Raw genomic sequence first — 12,618 nt, 5'->3', positions numbered from 1 at the left:
GGGCTACTGCTAGTGGTGATGGTAGTAGTGGACAGTGATGGTCCCGGTGGTGGGCTTCCACCAATTAAAGGGCTGCCAGGTCTAAAATGGCAACATTACAGCCAGTTATGACTTAAACTGGTTGATAACATCCTTCCAGTGATTGCTGAGTTTGTACCTATCTTCTCGGTTTAAAATGTGTTTATGTCTATATATATGGATAGCTTCATGAACAAATCTTTGTTGATAGCCAGTAGGTTTGCAAAGTACCTTCGTCTTAGAGGAATCTATTTCGTGTGAGCCCACCGCATTAAAAAAATGATCAGCCACGGCCGAGGTATTGGTCCTACCGTGTTTCAGATTTGCCTTATGTTCACAAACACGGTCCGGGACATGTCGCTTAGTTTCCCCAAAGATGTCTTATTCCATTGCACAACTCCACTCTGTTTTGCCCTTGATGCCTCCTCATCAGCACAACCTATAAATTAGCTTTTCCTTGAGCATGTCCCCTTATTTTAATGTTTTTATGTCTTGATTTTATAGGTAGGACTACCTTCGTTTAATTTATACTGTAAAGTATTGTGATGCCCTGCTTAGAGGGGGTGAGTTTTTACTCCAAAACAGTTTTGAATGAATGAATTAACTCAAACCTGTCCCCCCTGGATATCCAGAGAGACCGTCACTGGTCTGTCTTCATCCTAAACGTCGTCTTAAATCCGCCAATTACTGAAAGGACCACTTGTTCCTCTAACGCCCTCTCCCCTAGCCTCAAAAGCACCCCCTTATTCCTCGCTTCACTCCCCTTCTTTATTTCTCTATTAAACAACAAATACACAGAGCTTAATTGCATTTATAGATCACTTTTTTTGGCGCATTTTGATCTCATTATATTTGCACAGTTTTTTTTATTCGTGTGTGTGTCATTGACAACCGTTAAATACCTCGATTGTTGTGCGATATTCCAGAAGGATCAAGTAACTCAACCTTGGCGACATTTATGTTTTTGTTTTGTTGTTGCTGTGCTCATGCACCACATATCCCCCTTGTAAAATAGCCAGGAAACTGGCTAAACGAGACCATCTGTATGACAAATACAATAAACTTAAACTATGTAGTGTGGTAAAGAGACTGGTGGCAGGCCCGACATTGAGATTATTTAGATTAACTTGCTGCTATAAATTTACACATGATAAGCCACTTTCTTAAGCTTTCATTTGTGGCCAGGTCACGTCTGAAAAATAAGTTAATACCTCAGTGGGATTTACCTGGTAAGATAAAAAAATATTTAGATTTGTATATTTGAAGTGATATGTTTGCCTTTCCTCTACTTTACACTCCTCTGGTGCTTTTTTTATTTTTTGTTGTTGTAACGTTCTTACCTGCCCCTACTGGACATCTGTGAAAAATAGCTTTATAGCTAATCGGATTCCTCCAGTATAAATACAAATTCTGATTATAATTTAGGATACATGGGCAGAAAGTATACGGCAGATTCGATGCCCTCGGTTATTTGAGAACAGATGTCTACAGTTAACATCGGTGGCAAGTGATATCTGGACTAGTCTTTGGGCCCCGCTTTCACTAACTTGCACCGACTTAGGATGATGATGTATGGTCAAACAGCTCCTCATTAGATTGAGAGGCCTTCGCACTTGAGTGCATTGGCAAAGGCTTTGCAGTTATTTCTCTCCAGCCATACTACTCTATGCCTCCTTCATCTAACCATCTTAAGAGTAACATTGTATCTTGATTTGAAGCTTTCGTGACTGCAGGAATCCATACTCTTTTGGTAAAGTCACGTAGGTATAATATAAATCACGACGTTTCGGGCGCAACACAAGCGTCCATCATCAGATGGGAAAGCATGGTCTGCTGCTGAGGCAGGTGGAAAAGCATGGTCTGCTGCTGAGGCAGACCATGCTTTCCCACCTGATGATGGACGCTTGTCTTGCGCCCGAAACGTCGTGATTTATTTTATTTTATACCTATGTGACTTTACCGAAAGAACCAAAGAGTATAGTAACATTGTAGTGATGCACTTATTAATGTTATAATCTATATGCATTATCCAAGCCCTTATTTGCTTCTAACTGTGTGCGCATGTGTTCACCAATGTGTGTAGGGGCAGGACAAGATGTAAAGTCCAGAATTCTGGTCGGTTTATTCATATACACTGAAATCCCATCACCTACACATTATACACAGTGTCTCAACTACAGCTTCTACGATACACATTTTTGGCCCCTTATTAAAATGTATTAGTGTGAGCTGTATTTTTTTCTTGTAACAGCAATTAGACTCGCCTGAATACACATCTGGTATTAAGCAGCATGGCATAGACACATAAAGATACAAATCAGCAGAGCCACAATCCTTTTGTTTTGTATTCACCAACATACATCCCCCACAAGCCTTCCAGGCTGCGCAGTCTTGCGGCTCATGTGGAGCTTTGCTCATGCTATCAGCACCAAGGGAGATGGAGAATGCTCGATTAATTGTAAGGGTCACAGTGGAACTCTACAGTACGCTTGTCTTAATCATCCATTAACATTTAATGAGACAATTTCAAATTCCAATTTAATTAAAAATTCTATTTCAATGAAAATGTTTATTTTAAATTGTGATAAACATCGATTTTGCCTTTATCACGTAAAAAAAATTCTGTTTCAGCATCTGTTATATAGACCAACAACCATGCAGATAATTTTCTTAACCACCTTAAAAGCTTTGAAATGTATATTGACCTGCAACTATTGAAACTCCGGTGTGTGTCTTGCCAGGTGATTAAAGCTGCGGACGACAGTGCTTCTCAGTACATGAACTTCATGAATGTCATTTTTGCTGCACAGAAACAGGTTTGTATCAACACTTTACTTAAAATGTATACAATTGTGTATACATCTATACTTACACTCAGCCAAAAAGTCCCATCTTTGCACGGCAGTCGGCTGTTCGGATTTCCCTGCTCCATGAGCTTATATTCTGTGCCTCTTCTCCAGTAAGGTCCGCTGTCCACGTATCTTGTTCCACCACATCCTCCCATTGCCTTCTCAGTATTATACTTCTGCCCTGCACTGTTGGCATCTCCTTAGCTCTTGTAATCTGTGGGTATCTGAGTGACTCTATGGGTCTCTTGTGTGAATCTATGGCTCTCTTATGTGAGTAAATGGGTCTCTTGTGTGAGTCTATGGGTCTCCGTGTGAGACTTGTGGGTCTTTATGTGAGTCTTTGAAACTCTAATCTCCTTCGAAGTCTCACCTCTCTGACCTAGAACATATTTTAGTCACCTGTGAAGAGGCTTTAACTTCTCCAATTCTCCTTTACCTTGGAAGATAATCTCAAACCCCATCTCGGCATGTTTGTCTTTTCAAGCCTCTTCTTTGTCCCTTGGTGAACACGTCGCTGCACCATATAACAGTACTGAACGTATCACTGTTCTGTAATTGTTCCCTATCAGTTTGCTTGCATCTTTACAACTATTGAAACCTTCTCCATTGTTATCATTCCACCTTGCCTTCAACTCGCACCACCTTCTTGCCTCGCTTACCATTGCACCAATTACAACAAATTCCCTGCAAATTCTAAGATGCGCTCTTTAAAACCTCCCATTAATTATATCATGTGTATGTACGGTATGATGCCAATGCTGTTCTGATATGTTCCTCTTTCCCACAGAATATATTTATTGATGCCTGTGTTTTGGGATCAGACTCAGGTCTTCTGCAACAGGAAAGTAGTTTTCCTATGTTTTTACTGTGTACAGTAGACTCGATTATCCACGTATGGTTTATCCGATTTGCGGATTAACCGAGTACCTGACATTTTTACATAAATTAGTAACTCATGTATTTTCCCTTATGCCCACATTTATAATCTAAAAACAGTTATACATTGTTATTCTAGGAAATATTTATTACAAGTCACCTGCTTAAACCGAACAAATATGTGTTCTGGTTAATCCTAAATCCACGTGATCGCCTCTACAATACAGTGGTGGCATATCTTTACAACAGTTGGCGGACTTTGATTGATGTTGATTGGCGTGGCTCTGCTGCTGTCCACTTGGTAGGCTGAGTCTTCTGGAATTTTGCTAGAAAACAAGATCAACACATTCTTTACTACAAATTTTAGTTTTGTTCCTTAACAAACAAAATTTCTTAACCGTAACATAATGTTGACTTAAAGCTTTCGTGACTGCAGGAATTCATACTCTTTGGTTTTTTTCGGTAAAGCACGTAGATAGAAAAATAATAAATAATCACGACGTTTCGATCGCAACACGAGCAATCATCTTCAGGTGAAAAAATACAGCAGGCGAACTGCTGAGGCAGGATAAATATAGTGAGAGAACTACTGCAGCAAGAGATTATATAGGTTGAGATGGGTACAACCCAAAGGTAAGTGGGCAGGGCGAGACATGGAATTTACAAGTAATATCCCTCGGCCATTGTATTGCTAGAGATTAGCATCTCAATCTGTTAATGTAACCCCACGACTACGGTGCTGAAGAAGCCATTGTATTGCTAGAGATTAGGATTAGCATGTCAATGTGAGATGGCTCCCGCAGCAGCGGCTGTGTTAATGAGACACATTAAGCCTATTAAATAATGAGCCACCGCCACATCGAGGAAAAGGAAAGCAGCGGCTATGTTAGTGAGACATTTAGCCTGTTAATGTAAAGACATTCAACAAGGTAATGTAACTCAGAGAGTCGGAAATAACTGTTAACATCGGCAGGTAGGATGGAAGCATCACAGCCAGTTATGACTTTACCTGGTTAATAACATCCTTCCAATGATTGCTCAGTTTGAAATTGTGAAATTGTGAAATTGTGTCTGTGTTTATATATCTGGATGGCTTCATGAACAAATCTTTAAATTTCGATTTAAAGCTTTCGTGACTACAGGGATTCATCTTCTTGGTTCTTTCGGTAAAGTCACGTAGAAGGAAAATAATAAAATAATAAAACATAATAAAATAATTCTCACGACGTTTCAGCCACAACGCAAGCAGCCGTCATCAGGTGAAGAATGAAACACCATCAAGCTTCGAGCGTATATTTAAGCTGGGTTGTTGGGAGAAGAGCGCCTTGACAAATGAATTTGCATATCAAGAGGAATTTAGCATATTTATGGGAAATGCAGATATGGGATTAGTCACTACTTGTGAAATGCGTAGGAGGTGGGCGGGGGGTTTCAAAGTCATATTATGCCCGTGCATTATGCAGGATTAGCAGCATCAAAGGGAGGGGATAGGTTTAGCATTAACAAAGGGAAGGAATGTTAATGGTATGTAGTTGCAGTTACTAAACCACCACGTAAAAAACGAAAGTATAAACTACATAGTATCATCAGTATACTAAATATACTCTCCAATAAGCTGAGCTACTAACAGTAAGTAATACATTACAATTTTATGTCGCAAAAAATATATATATATTTAATATGCTTCCAGCTAAACTTTTTTCTCTTACATCACACGTGTCTACCCCGTAACTATATACTCCCATAGACAAACCCAAAATTAAATTATATACTGGATTACTATACACCACCCTATACCTTCGACTATAATATTACACTAAGTATTATTCTACCTACCCTACTGTATACCACACTGCTGTATATTCACTATACAATTACGATACTGTATATTACCTTATACATTGTATTAAACATTACAATTTTATACTATTTATACAATCTGCTATACACTATACCATTGATCGTCGCATGAAAGATACTAAGAGGAAGCAACGAAATATGTCAATGGGAGAGTGGTGGTTGGAGACTTGCAGCGGAGCAAATAATCCATTCCCTGTGGAGAATACAAGATAAATAGTCAATGCTAGTGAGTGGACTGCGGTCTGAACGTCACCATAAACGTGAACACAATCAGTTAAGATCCGAAATGGTTTATTACGTCCTTCCAATGATTGCTGAGCCAGAATCCATCTTCTCGGTTTGATGCTGCTAATCCTGCATAATGCACGGGCATAATATGACTTTGAAACCCCCCGCCCACCACCTACGCATTTCACAAGTAGTGACTAATCCCATATCTGCATTTCCCATAAATATGCTAAATTCCTCTTGATATGCAAATTCCTTTGTCAAGGCGCTCTTCTCCCATCAACCCAGCTTAAATATACGCTCCAAGCTTGGTGGTGTTTCATTCTTCACCTGAGGACGGCTGCTTGCGTTGTGGCCGAAACGTCGTGAGAATTATTTTATTATGTTTTATTTTTATTATTTTCCTTCTACGTGACTTTACCGAAAGAACCAAGAAGATGAACAAATCTGTGTTGATAGCCAGTGGGTTTGCATAGTACCTTCGTCTTGGAGAAATCAATTTAATGTGTGCCCACAGCGTTAAAACAGTGATCAGTCACGGCAGAGGTATTAGTCTTACCGTGTTTCAGATCCGCCTTGTGTTCACGAACACGGTCTGAGACATGTCGCTTGGTTTCTCCAATGTAACTACTGCCGCAGGCACAACTTAGTTTGTAGACACCGGGGTATTGCATGTCAGGGATCACATCCTTCACAGATCACGAATTTTATGTACTGTGTTGAATCGAACCTGGATCTTGTGTTTGCTCATTATTTTGGAAATATTTTTGGTGACCCCTGCTATACATGGCAAGGTGATGGTTTTGATTGGTCCTCAGGTGGTTCTCTCCCAACGGTTGGGGTGATAGCTTTACGGACTGTGCAATCCGAATATCCATTCATTTTGAGGGCTTGGTGTATGTGCTCTAGTTCACTGGCTAGGTGGTGATGGTCGGCAATGCAACGAGCCCTGTGGTGTAGAGTTTTGATGAGGGAATTCTTCTGGGCTGGATGGTGGTGGGAGTCAGGTTTTAGATAGGCATCCGTGTGGGTGGCCTTCCTGTAGACAGTGTCCCAATGAGCCATCTGGTCTCTTTTCGATTAAAACATCCAAGAACGGTAACTTGCCATCCGTTTCCACCTCCATGGTGAAATTGATGGCTGGGTGTATGGAATTGATGTGGTTCAAGAATTGGTTCAGAGCTGGCAGGCCATGTGGCCAGATGACAAACGTGTCATCTACGTATCTTTTCCAAAAGGAAGGACGTAAGATGGATGCCTGGATGGCATCTGTCTCAATTTTTTCCATGAAAACATTGGCTACCACTGGAGATAATGGAGAACCCATTTGGGTACCTTCAACTTGTTTGTAGAATGTACCATTCCAGGTGAAGTAAATGTTGGTGAGGCAGTGTTTCACCAGGGCCGGTACATCAGCATTCAGTCCTTGTTGGGCCACATCTTCAATGATTGCAACGGTGTCAGGCACAGGAACTTTGGTAAACAAAGAAACTACATCGAAACTGACAAGCAAATCACCTGGAGATAGTGAGATGTCTTTAATTAGAGATACCAAGTGATCTGAATTAAGTACAGCTGAGGTGGTCTTGCCAGTGAATGGAAGCAAGGTCTCAGAAATCAGGCCAGTTTGTAGGTGGGATGAGTCAATGGTGGAGACGATAGGACGGAGTGGTGTACCTTCTTTATGGATTAACAGATTGACATGCTAATCTCTAGCAATACAATGGCCGAGGTATATTACTATATTGCGGCAGTAGTTACATTGGAGAAACCAAGCAACATGTCAGACCGTGTTCGTGAACACAAGGCGGATCTGAAACACGGTAAGACTAATACTTCTGCCGTGGCTGATCACTGTTTTAACGCTGTGGGCATACATTAAATTGATTCCTCCACGACGAAGGTACTATGCAAACCCACTGGCTATCAACAAAGATTTGTTCATGAAGCCATCCAGATATATAAACACAGACACAATTTCAACCGAGAAGATGGGTACAAACTGAGCAATCATTGGAAGGATGTTATTAACCAGGTAAAGTCATATAACTGGCTGTGATGCTTCCATCCTACCTGCCGATGTTAACAGTTATTTCCGATTCTGAGTTACATTACCTTGTTAAATGTCTTTACATTAACAGGCTAAATGTCTCACTAACATAGCCGCTGCTTTCCTTTTCCTCGATGTGGCGGTGGCTCATTGTTTAATAGGCTTAATGTGTCTCATTAATATAGCCGCTGCTGCGGTAGCCATCTCACATTGTCATGCTTATCTCTAATCTCTAGAAATACAATGGCTTCTTCAGCACTGTAGTCATGGGGTTACATTAACAGATTGACATGCTAATCTCTAGCAATACAATGGCCGAGGGATATTACTAGTAAATTCCATGTCTCGCCCCGCCCACTTACCCTTGGGTTGTACCCATCTAAAACCTATATAACCTCTTTCTGCAGTAGTTCTCTCACTATATTTATCCTGCCTCAGCAGTTCCCCTGCTGTATTTTTTCACCTGCAGATGATTGTTTGTGTTGCGATCGAAACGTCGTAATTCTTTATTATTTTTCTATCTACGTGACTTTATCGAAAGACCCAAAGAGTAACAATGTATATTAGTGGCTATTGGCATCAAGATCGGCGGAAAATGGTTATTTTGGATTATCCATGATTGTGAATTATCCGCGGCCTCCGCATTATTAGCGCGGATTATCGAGAGTCTACTGTACTTACACATACGAATGTTTTGGCTATGCTAGCAAGTTTGTAAAAGTAAATCATGGAAAGTTGCATCTCCATTAAGAGTATTTCATATTTTGACAGGCATGTGACATCACAGGTGGCATCTATCTGCAAGTTCCACAGATAGCAGCCTTATTGCAATATTTGCAGGTTTGTAACTATTTTAATTGTAAAATTACACACACGTGCTTTAATTATAAACTATGCAACTTAATATTTTAACGTAGAATTTTGTACTTTGCAAATTTTGCTAACTATTGTTTTTCCCTGATTTGTGTAATTTCCTTTCTATTCTCAATTTCCCTTTTCCTTCATCATTCATGCCCCTCCCAATTCCACTTGGATCTGTTCCCCACTGCCACATTTTGCCTTCCCTCCGTCGCACCCTAATGTGCCCCCTCCTGCTCTCCCCCCACTTCACCCAGTGGGTGTTCCTCCCAGACCCTGAGCTGCGTGCCAGCTTGGTCCTCCCACCCCCCGTGCAGGTGGACTACCGCGCTGCCTGCTTCTGCCATCGCAACCTCATCGCCATCGGCTACGTCTGCTCTGTTTGCCTCTCCAGTAAGGCCCTACGCGTGTACCACCCGGCCGGGTTTGAACCAATTAGTATAGGAACTGGCATCTGTGTGTTTGGGTTTTGGTTGACCAAAACATTGTAGAGAAATACGCATTTGGTCTGTGGAAATGGTGGCATACCTATCCTGCAAGCATCATTCTCGCATCATATTAAATGTGTGTCTTTCACAGTCAGAGATATCATCTTGACTTCTTAAAAGTAAGTGGGTTGGGCAAGACATGTAGCTTTTACAGGATGATGGCCCATTGTTAAAACTGCTGATTGAAAAGCAGTCAAAACAGGGAACATGCCCGAAAGGAAGCCCACCACGGAGTTGGAGCTGTGAGATCAGCTAGTTTCCAGAAGCTAGATGGATTGTGACACAGTGGGATTGTAAGGGATGACATCATTATGCAGAGGCCTTCATCTCGAAGTGCAGAAGAAATAGCGATCTGCCACTCGAGGACGATAAACCATAACACACGTTTGTTTAATGTGTTAAGTCCATTTGTGTTTCCTCCCTCCCTCTGCCCTGCAGTTTTCTGCACCTTTAGCCCAATCTGCACAACTTGCGAGTAAGTGTTCCCAACTGCACATCATGACAGAGTTCTAGTTTTTTTAAACTGTAATATTTCCAAAAGGTACAATATTATTGTTATTGACAATGCATAATTCGTTTTTTTTTCTCTCGTGTGCAAATATTTCATGAACATGCCACGTACCGTGTCACGTACTATGTCATGTCTCATCTTATGTATAAATGTCATTTTTTGTTTGTGTGTGTTCACGCGCTTGCGAGGGATTTGGCTCTCAAACGGTGGGGTTTACATAAAAAATATTTTGCCAGGTACCACGCCGTAAGCCCCGCGGTTGGCAAGCGCTTTTTTTCACGTCCGTCACCTTGAAATTAGTTTAAATAGTGTTTCGGGGCGATTTTTCTTTATTTATATATTTAGTTTTGGTATTATTTATTTCCGTTCGCCGCTTCTGCAGCGACAACGCAGCAGGCTGCACTTGCGCACAACACCCACAAGGTTAGCCCCTAGCAATCCACACGCGCCATCGCCAGAGGTGTGTGTGGTTCTTTATTCGCCTGCACACTCTACAAGGTAAGTCGCACACATTAGTATTATACAGTGAGGGAAAAAAGTATTTGATCCCCTGCTGATTTTGTACGTTTGCCCACTGACAAAGAAATGATCAGTCTATAATTTTAATGGTAGGTGTATTTGAACAGTGAGAGACAGAATAACAACAACAAAATCCAGAAAAACGCATGTCAAAAATGTTATACATTGATTTGCATTTTAATGAGGGAAATAAGTATTTGAACCCTCTGCAAAACATGACTTAGTACTTGGTGGCAAAACCCTTGTTGGCAATCACAGAGGTCAGACGTTTCTTGTAGTTGGCCACCAGGTTTGCACACATCTCAGGAGGGATTTTGTCCCACTCCTCTTTGCAGATCTTCTCCAAGTCATTAAGGTTTCGAGGCTTACGTTTGGCAACTCGAACCTTCAGGTCCCTCCACAGATTTTCTATGGGGTTAAGGTCTGGAGATTGGCTAGGCCACTCCAGGACCTTAATGTGCTTCTTCTTGAGCCACTCTTTTGTTGCCTTGGTCGTGTGTTCTGGGTCATTGTCATGCTGGAATACCCATCCACGACCCATTTTCAATGCCCTGGCTGAGGGAAGGAGGTTCTCACCCAAGATTTGACGGTACATGGCCCCGTCCATCGTTTCTTTGATGCGGTGAAGTTGTCCTTTCCCCTTAGCAGAAAAACACCCCCAAAGCATAATGTTTCCACCTCCATGTTTGACGGTGGGGATGGTGTTCTTGGGGTCATAGGCAGCATTCCTCCTCCTCCAAACACGGCGAGTTGAGTTGCCAAAGAGCTCCATCTTGGTCTCATCTGACCACAACACTTTCACCCAGTTGTCCTCTGAATCATTCAGATGTTCATTGGAAAACTTCAGACGGGCATGTATATGTGCTTTCTTGAGCAGGGGGACATTGCGGTCGCTGCAGCATTTCAGTCCTTCACGGCGTAGTGTGTTACCAACTGTTTTCTTGGTGACTATGGTCCCAGCTGCCTTGAGATCATTGACAAGATCCTTCCGTGTAGCTCTGGGCTGATTCCTCACCGTTCTCATGATCATTGCAACTCCACGAGGTAAGATCTTGCATGGAGCCCCAGGCCGAGGGAGATTGACAGGTCTTTTGTGTTTCTTCCATTTGCGAATAATCACACCAACTGTTGTCACCTTCTCACCAAGCTGCTTGGCGATGGTCTTGTAGCCCATTCCAGCCTTGTGTAGGTCTACAATCTTGTCCCTGACACCCTTGGAGAGCTCTTTGGTCTTGGCCATGGTGGAGAGTTTGGAGTGTGCTCCTAATCTCAGCTCGTTTCCTGTATAAAAGACAACTGGGAGCCAGAAATCTTTCTTATTGAGAGGGGGTCAAATACTTATTTCCCTCATTAAAATGCAAATCAATTTATAACATTTTTGACATGCGTTTTTCTGGATTTTTTTGTTGTTATTCTGTCTCTCACTGTTCAAATAAACCTACCATTAAAATTATAGACTGATCATTTCTTTGTCAGTGGGCAAACGTACAAAATCAGCAGGGGATCAAATACTTTTTTCCCTCACTACGTATTTATAAAATTATACTTTTAACTGCTGACAGGGGTTGCCCCTAGCAACGCACACATGATCGGCACACATTTCAATTCGCGATAAAAATGCACCAAATACACACAACGCTGAGGTTAATTCCTCACAGTCTTATGTCCCCCCCCCCCTACCAACATGCGTGCAGTTACTACTATAAAGTCCCTATATGTATATGTTATAGTGCTTTCGCATTATTATTCATGGTGGGGGGGGTGTCGCGGCACAGCCCACAGCCTGCCAGGGAGGCACCTCGGCCGGCTGGGCAATCTAGGCAAGTACGCAGGCTCTGCACGGGACTAGGCCTCACCACGGCAATGCTCGTTACAATTGTATTGCTTCTTTCACGAATAACTCACGTAGATCGTTTACTATTATGAAACAATTTTGTTTGCAAATATTACTTTAATAATGTTTGTGTGTAGACAACTTAGATTTCAATATAAAGTAGCTCATTTTTTTAGTTAGGTATGTTTTCATGAGGCTGAGCCAGTGTACTGGCAGTCTTGTCATGTGGCCTGCTGCCTGCTTCTTAATTAACGTCAGTGCACTGCCACTCTATTATTTCCACTGTTAATATTTATTTTGGCCATTTAGAGTGTATGCCACTGTATAATGTTGCCTGCTTCTTTATCTCACTCAGGGTAGTGCCAGCCTTTCATGTAGACTGTATCCGGATTTTTCAGCTGCTGACCATATTCCCAGCTTATTATGTCAACTCTTGTGATGCCTATGTCATTGAGTCTGCGTCCTGGAGGTCTATAATCTAGACTGTAGCCTGCTTCTTAACTTACCTGCGCATACTGCTGCTCTAT

At 41.7% G+C, this 12,618-nt stretch overlaps 1 protein-coding gene across 3 annotated transcripts in view; it reads left to right on the top strand.

Moving 5' to 3' along the window:
- Positions 1-12,618, top strand: part of GTF2H3 (general transcription factor IIH subunit 3) — a 28,300-nt gene that overhangs the window by 12,045 nt on the left and 3,637 nt on the right. For 2 of the 3 annotated variants that reach the window (XM_078596686.1, XM_078596689.1), the window contains exons 7-12: positions 2,102-2,133; positions 2,760-2,834; positions 3,655-3,709; positions 8,654-8,721; positions 8,997-9,132; positions 9,666-9,702. In XM_078596686.1, coding sequence (XP_078452812.1) covers positions 2,102-2,133; positions 2,760-2,834; positions 3,655-3,709; positions 8,654-8,721; positions 8,997-9,132; positions 9,666-9,702 — 403 coding nt within the window. Of the gene's footprint in view, positions 1-2,101; positions 2,134-2,759; positions 2,835-3,654; positions 3,710-8,652; positions 8,722-8,996; positions 9,133-9,665; positions 9,703-12,618 lie in introns of all 3 variants that reach the window. The other variant, XM_078596687.1, reaches the window with a different exon arrangement.

The sequence above is a fragment of the Lampetra planeri genome, chromosome 8 (genome assembly GCF_965212315.1).
Source record: "Lampetra planeri chromosome 8, kcLamPlan1.2.h2, whole genome shotgun sequence".
NCBI lineage: Eukaryota > Metazoa > Chordata > Hyperoartia > Petromyzontiformes > Petromyzontidae > Lampetra > Lampetra planeri.
This window is presented reverse-complemented; position numbering and strand designations above follow the sequence as displayed.